The 14247-nt window shown below is 45.6% G+C and overlaps 1 protein-coding gene across 3 annotated transcripts; it reads right to left on the reverse strand.

The window, feature by feature from the left end:
* Window positions 1-9485: 9485 nt before the first annotated feature.
* On the reverse strand, window positions 9486-13222 carry Rpl34 (ribosomal protein L34). Of its 3 annotated transcripts, none has more exons than XM_087627884.1 (5): window positions 13003-13222; window positions 11843-11916; window positions 11665-11764; window positions 11318-11421; window positions 9486-9614 (listed from the first exon to the last, which is right to left on the reverse strand). In XM_087627884.1, exons 2-5 carry the CDS (start codon window positions 11905-11907, stop codon window positions 9530-9532), a joined length of 354 nt encoding a protein of 117 aa, XP_087484010.1. In that variant the 5' UTR covers window positions 11908-11916; window positions 13003-13222; the 3' UTR covers window positions 9486-9529. The 3 variants fall into 3 exon arrangements, with proteins under 3 accessions (XP_087484010.1, XP_087484011.1, NP_001102037.1); XM_087627885.1 differs by having other exon boundaries at window positions 12800-13222; NM_001108567.2 differs by having other exon boundaries at window positions 13199-13220.
* Window positions 13223-14247: the final 1025 nt, after the last annotated feature.

Genomic DNA, 14247 nt, shown 5'->3' on the forward strand with positions numbered 1-14247 from the left:
AGGGGTAGGGCTGCATAAGTCCTTCCAATATTAGAGGCCAGTCTAGCCTTGTGCAGGGCTAGACAAGGCTATTTCACCTGCTGTGGGACCATGATGACAGTGGCTGTTTATGCTCCACAGCTAAGTTTTCCCAGCCCCTTTTCCTATCTTCTCTCTCTCTCTCTCTCCATCACTCCCTCCCTTCCCCCCTCTCTCCCTGTCCCCCTCTCCCCCATCCTCTCTCCCATGTGTTCCCTGAGCCTTAGATAACATGATAGAGATATAGTTATGTCTTGTGTGGGGCTACATGTTCAATGCCTCTTAAAGACTAGTGTTCCCAGCAGTTCCCTAAGGTGATTCTCAAGAGGAAGACTGTGGACAGCATGGTCAAGCTCAGAGTTTTGAAATGAAAAAGGGAAGTTCTGACACTGGCCCTCCTGAATGTGGAACACCCCCCCACCGTGTCTCTTTTTAAAGATTAGTTTTTCCATGTTGTATGTGTATGGATGTTTTGGTCTCATATATGCGTGTACCATGGAGACCAGAAAAGAGCTCAGATCCCCCGACACTGGGGTTACAGACACTCGTTAGTCACTGTGTGACTGTGTTTAACTGCTGGCCACCTCTTCAGACCCCCGATGTGTGGTTATCATTACACCGTCCCAGCATGGTCTCGCGTGCTCATCCGAGCTTCTCCCTGCCCGTGTCTCTGGTGAACAGGCGATGCCTGGCTCTGACTGGGATGATATACCAGCCTCGCCTGTTCCGCTTTGCCTCGGCAGAAACTCATCTTCGACAAAACTATAAAACTACAAATATAAATCGTCCTTAAGGAAACGCATTGGCTCATACTCGCACCATGTTTGATGGCGGGTGTGTCTTGAGTTTAGGTTTTTGCAGAGAGATGAAAAGGGAACCAGAAGCAACGGATATTAATTAAAAAGTAAGTGGCAGGTGTGTCTACTCTTACGGCAACCTTGGGGAAAATATTTTTATTTTCATTTGGCATCTTCATAAAACACTAACTTGAAGTAACTTCTCAAGGCCTAATGAGGGAGCAAAGGGGGTCTGGGCTCCATCCACCGTGCCATGCCCTGTACTGTGTGGAAACAGAACACCACAGGGACCGGGAGGGACAGGAGCCTTCACATGCTTCAGAAATTCTCCTCAGAGGCAGTGTCAACACGGTGCCTAGTACACACACCCTACCCAGTTAATGTTTGCTGAATGAATGAATGTGAGTACTTCAAGTCATCAAAGGAGCTTTCTAAATCCTAAAGGACTTAGACCCTTTGATGTTTTCCAATTGCCAACAGTCGAGGCTCACAAATTTGTAAGAAAGCAGAGAGCTCAGGAGTTGTATTGCTCTTGGCAGAGCATGATAGACTTGTTGTTTTCTGTATTATGCTCCGAACTGATTCGTCATTAGTCAGATTTGGTGCAAATAACGTCTAGCACTAAAGAATTCTTTGAAAATGTAAATCAGGAAGTTTACCCACACGTTCCATTTGTTTATGCTTTTTACATTTGGGATTCTCAGATTACCTGGGCAAGAGATCAAGGTTTTCTGGATTACTACCTTTCCCCCAAATGTTAGATTTCTCCGGATTAATGTTTAGAAGAAAAATATAACCTCCCCTATCCGTAGTGATTGCATTCTTAGAAATGTAGGGACTTATTGCAGCCATTCTGAAAAATGCTTTGTGGATCTTGGTTTACGTGGAAGCTATCAAGGCCTGGACAATAAACTACGTAAGATGCTGATTGGATGTTGGAAAGTCATGGACGCAGGACCGTCTGGTTAGCAGGACTGACCTGTACCTTCTATGCGTGTCCAGCAAATTTCCCTAATGTATCACAGGTGCTGCCGTAGCCTGAAACATGGCTAAGCTCATCTGCCAAGAGCTAGACCCGAACTCCCAGGGGACACCGATGCTATCGTATCAACCCTTAGAGCCCCCTACAGTGCTTGGAACACAGCAGAGGCCAAATTCCCCATCAAGGCAGTAAAATCAGTCAATGGATGCACAAATGGAAGACTTTGGAGATCACGATCCCAGACTCCCAGGACCAGGACAAGTGACTTAGCCGAGGAGACAGAAATAGTGACTGAGCCAGGACTGGAGGCCTTTGGGCTTCAAGTAAACACTATCTCCATTCTAGCTGAGCGCTTCGTATGGGATGTCTTTTCGAGGTTACCTAAGGATAGCCCAAGGCGCCTTGGAGGATTGTCAGTCTTAATGAAAGCGATTTCTAGATTTTCAAATTCCACATACTGTTTCTGAAAATTGATTTCCCCCAAGAAGCTGGCATGTAAATTCTCCATCCCGGCCCATCTTTTACAACTGTTCCACCTTTCTTCCATTTTACAGAAGAAAGGAAACCACAAGCCATCTGATGCTCCATGGTGAATTGACTGGAGACGCACAGTTTGAGGGCGGTACATGAATAATTATGGACCTAGGATCAGCACAGCTGCTTTCAGGCAATATAGCTCTGGTGGCTTCCCATGCACTCAGGAGCCAGACTCTGAGCTGCCTTGACATCTGTGGGACTCAGAGCAAGGAAATTCAGGATAACGCTTTATGTCCAATGCTAGCATAAGTCATATAAATCATTCCAACACGTAATTCAGAAAGGTATGCTCTATCCTACCCACTTGGACAAACAGGTCTTTGAGGTGATTCTGACGTTAGATTCCTAAAACTCTTCAGACTTCTCTGTCCAAACATGGCTTTACAGACACAGCTTGTTTTCTTGTTTCCTGTCTAGCAGAAAACCCTGCTTTTTGCAGACCTCTGGCTCGACTTCTACCTTGAAGGGCCTTATCTGCAGATGTGGGGCGAGTTTAACACACACCACACTCTTTTCTAACCCCTCAGACACTCACAGGCTTCAGGTGAACACGTCAGTAACACAATCCTCTCCTGAGAAATATGCCAGAGAAAAGAGACTCTCAGGCCCCATGAATGCATTTCAGGGGGACCCAAGGCAGGAGCTTCTGTGCTAATGTCTAGACAAGGAACACACAGCAACCTGGCCTCTGATTGTGGGATGAAGTATTTCCAGGAGAAAGCTAGAGCAGTGTCCCCAGGGTAGAGGTCCTCTTGCCCATTGATGACCACACAGGTCCTATTAGGAAACTGTTAGGACCAACACAAGCCAATACCCTATGAACTCGGTCACTTCAGAGTACTCTCTTTCCCTCTGCTTCAGCCCTGTGACACCACTCTGTTCCCAAGAGCTTTCTTCTTGGAGAACTGTGGCTCCTTCCTTAGACAGAGCCGGTTGGGAATGCCATTCTCGGGGAGACCTTTGTAACTCTGTGCTTGTACCTTCTGTTTCTTGAGCAGGGCCATTTTTCTCCATGGCACTTGGTGGTTGTAGTATGTAGTTTATCTGCCCCATGTTTCCATTTATTGTCAATTCTTGGTGGAATGAAATCTCTTCGCTAAGGAGGTATGTGTCTGTCTGGGTTGTTAATCCGAATGCCTAGAAGAGAAGAACCTTTACACCCACAGTGGATTATAACGTCTGAATGGTTGTAAAGAAAGAAAAGACTCCTGGTAGAGTCTTTCCCTGCCTGACACTGAGGAGAAGCACCCCGCACGGCAGCAGGCTGTCCTGGACCACACTGAGGATCTTTCGAACTCAGACGAGATTAGAATGGGGTAGAGTGATTACGATAATTTTTTATTTAATATCCTCACTATTGTTACCATCTCAAATGGCAAAGACAGTGGTCATTTTTGAGGAGTTCTTTGAGACTGAAGCCAAGAGAACCCAGTTCAAGACACAGCGGTTCCTTATTCTGTCTGTGCGACCAGTGCAGGTAAGGCTCTGCGGCTTCTCTGTCTGGCTCTTTTGTTCTCACAGGGGAAGGATTTCCTGCACACTATTGTCCAGCCAGTGGAAAATGCCGTGGTGTTATGTCTGGGGCAAGGGACTAATATACAACTTCCAGCTGTCCATTTCTACCTTTTAAAATAGCCACCATGTAGTTTCAATCAATCCACTGAAAGGTTGAGTATTTTAAAATTACTCAAACAGTGCTGGAGAGATGGCTCAGTGGTTAAGAGCAATGGCTGCTCTTCCAGAGGCCCCAGGTTCAATTCTCAGCACCCAAATGGTAGCTCACAACGGTCTGTAACTGCAGTTCCAGAGGATCTGACACCCTCACGCAAGATGTGCATGGAGTCAAAACAGCAATGTATGTAAAATAAAAATACATTATTTTTAAAAATTATTCAAACTTCACTGTTGGAAATGACATTCCGCGTGGTTTAAAACCCTAACAGGAAGTTTTAGATGACAATCTAAACATTTGGCGGGGTCCACATACTTTTCAAAACTACTGTAAGGGGTGTGTAAGCAAGTCCTGTCCACTGCACTGCCCCTCCCCACCGCTTTGGTGATACGGCACCCTGTAAGCCATCACTGCGAAGCGGATAGGGATGAAGACAGGAAGTCCTTTCATTTTCTTCTGACCATCCTCAAGGTTGATGAGATCTGACAAGGCGACAAACGGTACGCTGGTCTTGAAATCAATCGTGCAACTGCCATTACATGGTAGTGTGACTAGAGGTAAAATCATAGAGCATGGGGTCCACAGACGACCACTTGCTTCTGCTAATCTGCAAATCCGATGTTTCTGCAAACCAAGATTTATTGGACTACGGCTCTACCCATCCGTGTGTAGCTACGTTCACACCGCAGTGGAAGAGTTAGAAAGTACGGCCAACACCACGCACCCCACAGTCTCTGCATGGCTAACACTCAAATGCAGTAAATATCTGACTTTTCTTCAAGACCATTTGTTCTTTTGGCACGCCATGCTGGAAGCTTATTTCCAACCCTGGAGAGAGTTAGAGAGCAGAGCCCTCCGGCTGTTTGCGCAGGCCACTGAATATAGAAGCAGGGTGAGTGTCGGGGGATTTCAGTCAATACATTTGATCCTCTCTCTCCTTAATAGCATAGTGGGCCACAGCGCAAGTCACCCGGGGCTTTTTGTAATTTAAATATTCCATAATGCAAAGGGAGTTTTGACCTTGCTGAAGTGAGCACTATAGAAAGTTGTTCTTTCACTGGTCTCCTGCAGGATGGGAAAAGCATTACAGATGTGGCCCTTTTATTAAAACCTCTGTGGTGACAGGGGCGCTTCTTGGTGACTGGTAATGTTCACATGTTGCAAGGCTGAGAACAGCATTGTATTGAATTAACTGTGTCTTTATGAGAGCTGTTTCCTGACTCCTGGTATTTCCTAGGTCAGTTCCTTTGTCTGGAATGTACTGATCACTAGTTAGGGACTCAGTGCTTAGCCTTACCCCAAACCTACACATTACTCCCGAGAAAAGCCCGGTCTCCATTAGACTCCTTCCTTGGTTTCACATCAGAGCTTTTCCTTCAGAGTGTGTGTGTGTGTGTGTGTGTGTGTGTGTGTGTAAACTTGTCTTCCATGAGGAAGCTGTGAGGCAGGGCAGAGTTCAGTGGCTTGGTTAGCTACTAGTATTTACCCCCAGCACTTCTTGGCATAGTTTTTAAGTGTCAGCTGAATGAATGAATGAACGAATGAGAGTGCCAAGGCCAGTAATAAAAAGAATATAAATGAATGGGGGAAGTATTTCTACAATCCTTTATGCTCACCATACTGACACAAGAAAGCCTGCTAATGACGGGCAGCTGGGATCTGGGAGGCCAGAAGCAGTTTTTGATTCAGTATTGTAAATATTAATTCAGGAAGCATTATAGGATGAAATATCTGTGTCTTCAGTATGTCTGTGTTTAATGGGCTTCCAAAGGGATGGCCATAGGATCTGGGCTTTGGGGGAGGAATTAGGTCATGAAGTTTGAGTCTTCCATAAGGCAAAAAGATGAACAAGCCAGGAAGTGTTGCTGGATGCTGAGTCGGCTGCCGCCTTGACCTTAGCCTCAACCCCGGGAAGTAATTGTTGTTTAAGCTGCCAGGTATATGGCTGTTACAGCAGCACAAACCAAGAAAGAAAACTCAGAGGCAAAACCTTTCTATGCCTCACTTTCAACACAAGGCTCGCCACCAAACTCAATTTTCACTGTTTAAAGAGAACTGTAAGACTTTTTACTACCCCCTGCATCTACACACACAGAACAAATTCAACAAACATTCAACAAATGGTTTACTTGGGATTTCTCAAAATTAGCCAGGTGTAGGGGTGCATGCCTTTAATCCCAGCACTTGGGGGGCAGCAGCAGGAGGATTTTTGTGAGTTTGACAGCAACGTGGTATACATAGTGAATTCCAGGATAGTCAGGGATACAAAGCAAGACTGTCTCAGCAAAGCAGAACCTCTCCCTGTCCCACAGCAACAGAGAAACCAAAATTAAACCTGGAGATTTACAGAATCAAGTGATTAGAAACTAGTCACAAATTTTAAGTGAACGTCTTTATCAAGTAAGTACTGAATAGAGCTCCTGAAAACAGTCGAATCCTGTGTAATCAATGGTAACAGACCCAGGGAAAAGGGTTCTCTCTATAGCGTGGCATTCTCTAGATCTAAATACACTGCAGAGACACACACACAACTGCTTTCACAAGCCAAGATGAGATAGTGGTGATGCCAATAATTATAAAATAATGATCACTAGCACTAAGTAATGTACCCTAGAGAAAAACTGACATTCAGAACCAACTAGCATCATAACCTAAAGATTGACTTCTGCTGGAAAATGCATAGTTATGCCTGGAGGTAGCCATTTTCTGGCTAATCATTAGGCTAACATGGTATGCCATTAATACTCAGCTGCTGAGACTTGATTTGCTTAAACATATGGAGATTTTTCTGCTTTGGGTAAAAGAGCCACTTCAACCTTCTGATGGAATTTATAAGCAAGAGAAATACTAGACTTTAAAAAGAAAACCACTGAGTACATTCACATGGCCTTTTAGGGACCTGTCAAGACTACTTTGTCACACACAGAACTGGATTCAATAAAACCTTGATTTCTCACCCCCCACCCCTGCCAAACTGAAACAGCAGTTACAGAATCCATTGGGTGACTCGGGACCCCTGCCAAACTAAAGAATTCACTTGGGTGACTCGGGACATAGAGTTGGTACTATGTTCATGCCACAATATTGTAAGTACTTTGAGTGGGAAAACCAAATACATGCAAATATTCCCAGGTTTTAGGGAGAAAGCTGGTACTAGCTGGGATTTCCAAAAGAAATAAAATATTTAAATTATGGTCATACCAAGATATTTACATGCATTTCAAAAAAGTTATAGCAGGGGTGCTATGAGGAAAGCAATGAATAATTACAAACATATTATGCTTTCAATTTTGTCATTATCTTTTTGCCTTACAAACGAAGCAGAAGGGAAAATATCTACTACTAATATTCTAAGTAGTGAAATAAGATGTTTTTCCATACTTTCCCAATTATCTACAAAGACATTTCGAAGAAAAGAATAAATATCTTTTAACTTAGAATAGGTTAAATGAATTGCTTGTAAAAGGTATCCTGTTAATACAGCTTTCTCAACACTCAGTTAACCCATTTTTAAAAAAGACTTTATTTATTATATGTATTTGAGTACACTGTCACTGTCTTCAGACACATCAGAAGAGGGCATCAGATCCCATAACAGATGGCTGTGAGCCACCATGTGGTTGCTGGGAATTGAACTCAGGACCTCTGGAAGAGCAGTCAGTAACCATCTCTCCAGGCCGATCTAACTCATGTTTTATTTGGCTGAAATTTGACAGGATCCAAAGGCTAAGTGTTGGTACTGCTCTTTCAGAGGACCCAAGTTTGATATTCAGTACTCAACACCATGCTTCTGGCCTCTGAGGGCACCTAAACACAGATGCACATAGTACCAACATATCATTAACAATAAATATGTAAAAAAGAGAAGGGATTGTGTTCAGTCAAGCTGCTCAACCTAACACCAATAGCAGGGCCTGGACTCACTAAGGGATGACAAAGCAAGGCTTTCCCTTCCAGTTTATAAAGCCTGGGTTTCACGGTTTTAAAAATCTAGCCTGTAGGTTGTCAATTGACAGGTGACCAACTGAGTCTAAAGCATTGTTTAAACACACTACAGTACATCTCACTAACCTGTCATGGGAAGAAGTTAACTTTAGAGCTCAAGGCTATCATCATTTTAAGTTTTCGTGTGTGAACCCTTTTAGGTCACAGATCAATACTAAGTACTGTCCTGTTCTCCAGTTATAGGCAACAGGGTCAGTTATTCAATGTGGAGTGTTGCACTGACTGGCCTTTCTCTACTAGTTATGCACACCCTCCCAATCCAGCACACCAGGACTACAGACACCATCTGGCTAGGATTTTACACATGCTGAGGATTCTAACTCCGGGCATGCTTGCTGTTTTACTTTCTGAGCTACCGTTCAAACTCTGAAAATGTTCTGTGACAAGATGACCACTGTTCTGCTGCTTTACTCAAGTGGTTCCTGGAGCGGCTAACAGATGTTATCTACATAACCTTGTAATACACCTCTGCTATCAAGGCACCCAGACACAGCCCTCCCAAGCCCTTTGATAGGTCTTGCTATGTAACTCAGGCTGTCCTCAGGACTGCTGGGACAAAGAATGCAGGGCTATAGCCATCAAATGTTAATCCATCTGCAACTACTCCAGCCAACTGTAACTGTGTTCCCCTCACTTGCAAAGGTGGGAAGACTTCAGGGCAAACAGTGGTTAATGTCATCAGGGACATCATCTTCTGTTTAAACTCTTACTGTCCAAATGCCAGCTTACTCATTTTCTGGGATCCCTTTAATCTTTCTACAAACTGCCTGTTTACTTAGCCGAGCACAGGGGTACAGACCTAGACTATTAGTACCTGGGAGATCAGGAGCCCCAAGGTCAAGCTGAGCCACACGGCCAGGGCATGTCTGGAGGACACAACTCAGAACCATGCCTCACTTTTTACAGATTCTGTGTCTGAGTGTTTGTCTCATGTGTGTGGTAGACACCTTCTGACTTTTACCCACAGTTACTATGAAAACCCTCCTTTGTACCAATCACATCGACAGCTTATGGGTAATGGCTAAATGTGGAGCAACATGCAACAGACACACATTAGGAAATAAAAGGTTTTGTATGGCTCTTGGACCAGTGCAGGTTCTCATAGCATTAAGGAGCTTCAGAAAACTTGTTCAGTGAGCACTGACACCACCAAAACATAGCCCGCATTTTAATGTCCTAACCTGGACTAACATGCAGTGACGGTCACAGTCTGAGTCACTTAGGGCTGCGGCAAGTGCTCAAAGTCTCCGCGTCAGTAAATTATTAAAACATTTCATTCAAAACAGCCCGAGGCTGGCTTCTGGTTTGGTAGTGTGAAGGAGATACTAACTATGAGACGGTCTAAGTGTCACTAAGAGTTAACAGAAGGACCATTCCTGATAGAGGAAGATCTCAAGACCCAGTGACTTCCAGCCACCGGCTCTCTTAAGAGAAATCAACCAATTACACTGAAACAAATCACAGATAACGGAACCGTAGACGAAGTCTTGATTTTTATTACTTAAAAAAGCTGCCCATTTATTTTGCTTTCTGACTCTGTGCTTGTGCCTTCAACACTTTCACAACGATTTTCTGCTCCTCGATAAGGAAAGCCCGCTTGATCCTAGGAAGAGACACAGGAAGGTTAACCATTGCAAGATGGAGCAAAGCAATCGAGAGCTAGAAACACGCACCAAAACAAACAAACAAATCACAAAGCTTGTGAAGCTACACGAACATTTGGGGAGGATTATTCTCCAATCCAAGGAGTCTTAACCACTTCATGACCAACTACAAAATAAATGGGCTGTGCTAGCAAGTTTCATGTCAACTAGGCACAAGCTAGAGTCACACAGGAAGGGCGAACATCAATCAAAACGCCCCTATTGGCCTGTGGGCAGTACCACAGCGGCCTGGTGAATGGGTGCTTCTGGAAGGCAGTCTAAGAAAACCAAGAAGAACCAGTCAGCAAGCAGCACTCCCCCATAGCCTCTGCTTCAGGTGCACAATGAAATAACATCTACCCCCAAGTTGTCTCTGGTCATGGTTATCACAGCCAGAGAAACCTAATAGACAACACCCAAGACAAGACTATCACTTAAGATAGCTCCTGGCTGGTGTTATTTCTTGTATCAGGATCCAGGACATATTATCAAAGTATTGTAGATTGTTCCATGGTTTTCCATAGAACTGAGCTGCCAGCTGGAACTAGATAGAACCAAGCCCCTAGCTTGGGGGTCAGGGGGAGATAGGAGCCAAGGCCTTGCAATGGCCCAAGTCTTGATAGGCACAAATCTAGATTCTGTAGGCAATGAATGAAATACGCCAAACTCCTACAGTTCAAAATTCATGACCTTACCCAGGCCCCTTTCACCTCCCATCCTTCCTGTGTCAGGCCAAACACCAGAGTCTGGAAATCCTTTCTGTTTGTATCATCCAGGTATGGCCTCAAATGCCAACCCAGTTTCTACAACTGCACGAAATTTCTCTTCTAAACTTTATGAAGCTCAGAGTGCCTGTGTTAGAGAACATTTGCCCTGTGTCTGTATTATCATCCTAGGCCTTCCTCCTCTTAATGAACTTCCATAAATAGGCCTGGAAGATTGTTGTCAAGAAACAAAGCAACAAGCCACTAGGTCAGAGCGTTCCATAAAACAACCAAACCACCAGAGTCCACCCAGCTCAGCCTCTGATCTCTCCCATCACCAACCCTCATTCTTCCTTCGCTCACTCTGCTCGGTATTAACTGAGTGTAAAGCAGGAAGGAGATGCTGTTTCTTCCCTCAAACAAACCCACTCAGATACACTGAAATGTTATCTGGTGCTCAGCAAATAAACCACAACCATCCTTACAACTCTTTCCAGTATCCAAAAGACTTAGTCCCCTTGCCACCAAACCCTCTGGGCCATCATCAGGTAGGTAAGTCCCCTTGCCACCAAACCCTCTGGGCCATCATCAGGTAGGTAAGACAAGGGCAATTTCCTCTTGCTGCGTAAAACGCTTCTGTATGCCCCAAACCTTTATCCTGTTAAGTAATGACTCAGCTTTTGCCTGGGACTCACCCTTTCCCACATTGTAAGACTAAAGCTGTCTAAGGCCTTCACAAGCTTTCCTAGCTGTGCTGTCTGTCATCACTTGATCAGCCACCCACGCTAGCACCTGTTCCTATACCTTCCCAGCTGCCCAGCATTTCCTTCCCATCCGCTCTCTATAAACAATGCTATTTTCAAGATGCCCCACACTGACACAGGAGTCACTCCTTTACACGGTGCCAAGCCCCCCCCCCCCCCCCAGCTGGCACACAGTACCTCGGCCGCCTCACTCACCTGTCCCGGACACACTTGGCGCACATGGAGCCACCATAGGCCCTGCTGACGTGCTTCTTTGTCTTGGACAATCTCATGAGGACTTTGGGTCTCACAGCACGGACCTGTAGAATGAAGCCTGTGATTACCCTCAGATGCTCAAGCAGAAAGACATCTCCCAGTTACTGTGAACTAGGAACTAGGTTACAATGGGGAAGCCCATTGCTTTCCCCAAAAGCCATTTCGGCCATTTCTCACGTTGGTTATTTTGGGCTGCAGATATTTAATAATTCCCAAGTATCTCAGTAGCAAGTCCACCTTCACATATTTCCCTGCTGAGGGATTAAGGCTTTCTCAAGAGCACTCACCCCTCGCAGTCTGCCTGGGCACACGCCACATGCGGATTTAGGTGCTTTCCCGACCTTCTTGGTGTAAAGGTAAACGATCCTGTTGCCAGGGGTTCGAGACCTAGGAAGGGAGAGTGAAAGCGGCTCAGTATGTCACAGAGAAAGCAACAACAGTTATTTTAAACTCGCAAATACTTACAGCCTAGTTTTGTTAGAGGCTGTATTGTAGGAAAGCCTACGACGGTATGTCAAACGCTGGACCATCCTGAGTGCCTACAATTTAGAGAATAAAACAAGTCAGTGAAGGTAAATTAAAATCACTGTGAGGGTAAATTAAAGGTCAAAGCATCATCACATAATGTCTCTTACGTCCATACACTCATTCGCTCACACCATGCTCTTACAAGGCGAATTCTAAAGAATTCCATTTAAATTAGAGATTCCATTAAATTAGAGACTTTCCTACTGGTCCACAAGTATGGAGCTTGGTTAAAATCCTGACCAAGGGCTCATCCCTCAAGAAGTCTGTTTTGCTTGGTAGCACTAATTTAAAGGATGACAAGTGGGACCCTTAGGTAAATCCCCAGCAGTGCTATTTGCTGGCAATACAGAGCCAGCTCCTGGGCTCTAAGACAGCATTTCCCCCCCAATTCATACAGCTAGCACTGGGATTAAGACACTGAACTATCCCACCCTCCACAGTGCTGGCAGGTAATATCTGTGTAGCATCTAGTCCCAAAGCTGCATCCCCGAGAAGGCAATCTGTTTATTAATGAGACCTGGGTCTTATGCTGTTTATAACATCCTTAGCAGATCAGTTACTTAACGACCCTCCAACCCGCAGCAGTGATGCATTTGGAATCCAGCTCCTCAACGTGCTGGGCAAGGAAATTCTACCCAAGAGCTTCACACACACTCATCTATGCAACTTTGCTTCAAAGTGGGCTGTTAAGTCTCAAACCCTGGGACAAATGGCCTAATTAGCACTACCCCAAATAACAGCCGCCTAAGCCGGGTGCAGCCAAGCTGACTTGTCTTCCACACCTTCCAAACATCCACTTTTACCTAAAGGGAGCCCAACTACCACGCACCTAAAGCGACACAGACCAGTGTTAAAGGGCCTAAGCCGCCACTACTTGATTTCTATCTCCATTACCAAGGCATAGCGCCGCCGCCCCTGCTATCGCGTCTCGCTCGCTTACTAGCCACCATGACAGACAGCAACAGGGGAGCAGCCGGAGACCGCGGTCCCCACCGAGGGCTCCACTGTTCCGGTCGCTTAAGCGCTTCACAACCACGACCTAAGCCTCTCGCTCTCCGTACCCGGCGGCCGAAGCGCGCGGGGCTCCGGCTACTCACCGCTTCGGACGCGCTGGTTCGATCGAGGGCTTTCCGAAACTACGAGCGGACCACCCGCCCGGTATGCACCTCTCCTCGTCCCTCACCACTAACCCCAGCTACAGCACCGACCCCGAGGGCGTCCCGCCTGCCTAGCTCCTCGGATGGGTACGGATCGTAAACAGAAAAGCCACAGAGCCGAAACAGGCCACCATACCTCTAAGCACCGTCCCCGGAAGAGGAAAAGGAAGGGGCGGGCGAGTTCAAAGGTCAAATGTGACTGCGTCGGACAGGAAGTACGTCAGAGAAAGCGGCATGTCAGCGAGTGCGCCGCCATGTTGTACGGAAGCGGCCGCGGGGGACCTGTGTAGATGGGACTTCAGGTTTGTAGTGCGGCTTCCGTAGGCGGGCTCGTTTTCCAGCCACACGTAGGGACGTCAGGTGAAAAATTAGGTGCAAGATCGCTGTGGGAGCTAAAGCACATGACAGAAGAGGCCTCCCCACTTCCCTCAGAGAAAACAAGGGCGCCACGACGCGTTTAGCCTAGGGTAATTAGATCTAGTTTTAAATCTCTCTGACATCCCATAAGGTAACCTGTGCCCTTCTCGTTCTCCACCTTCCCTTCGATTATTCAGCCAGAGCACAAACTTTATAGACTTTTAACCAAGCATTTGCTAATTACTAGTTATTTCACTCTGGGCAAACCCGCAAGTCTCTAAAAGGAAGATATTATTAAGTACCCCTGCAGCATGATGATCAAAGGCATCCTGAAGTTAAAGCACTTAGCCTACAAGTCTCACAATGAGCAAGTGCGCTATAAATGGTGGCTAATTTATGATTTTGTGCTAACAGCTACTTGAGGCTTTGTTTGGGTGGTAAAGTTTGGTCTGCGAGATGAAGATGAGGACCAGAGGGGTCAGCGACCTTCAAATGTCTATGCGAACGTTTATATTATGGGTCCCCAGTTTTCATGACGTTGTCAAAAGTAATGAATGCTTTTCTTGTACTTTAAAGAAGAGTCCCATATCACTGTTATCTTTGTCAAGAAACTAGGTAAACCGCTCTGAATGATATCCTTTTCTCAGGTCCCTCTCAAACTGCTCTCCCGTGTGCGCCCTCGGTCTCTGTTCTTCCCACTATAAAGGCTGGTGTAGAGAGACAAACATAGTTTTTGATAAGCGAATGAATACATTTCCTTAGCATCTCATCTCTTTGTTTCTAGAGAGACTTTGCTGGGCAGAGTACCATCTCCATCTCTAGGAGCTG

Source organism: Rattus norvegicus, chromosome 2 (assembly GCF_021556685.1).
Source record: "Rattus norvegicus strain SHRSP/BbbUtx chromosome 2, alternate assembly SHRSP_T2T, whole genome shotgun sequence".
Classification (NCBI taxonomy): domain Eukaryota; kingdom Metazoa; phylum Chordata; class Mammalia; order Rodentia; family Muridae; genus Rattus; species Rattus norvegicus.

Bases quoted from the DNA above. Each gene is read 5' to 3' on its own strand.
- Rpl34 (XM_087627884.1), bottom strand. From the start codon at position 11,907: ATGGTCCAGCGTTTGACATACCGTCGTAGGCTTTCCTACAATACAGCC. The intron at 11,765-11,842 runs GTAAGTATTTGC...CTCCCTTCCTAG, and splicing joins GCCTCTAACAAAACTAGGCT to GTCTCGAACCCCTGGCAACA. The intron at 11,422-11,664 runs GTGAGTGCTCTT...TTCATTCTACAG, and splicing joins GCCCAGGCAGACTGCGAGGG to GTCCGTGCTGTGAGACCCAA.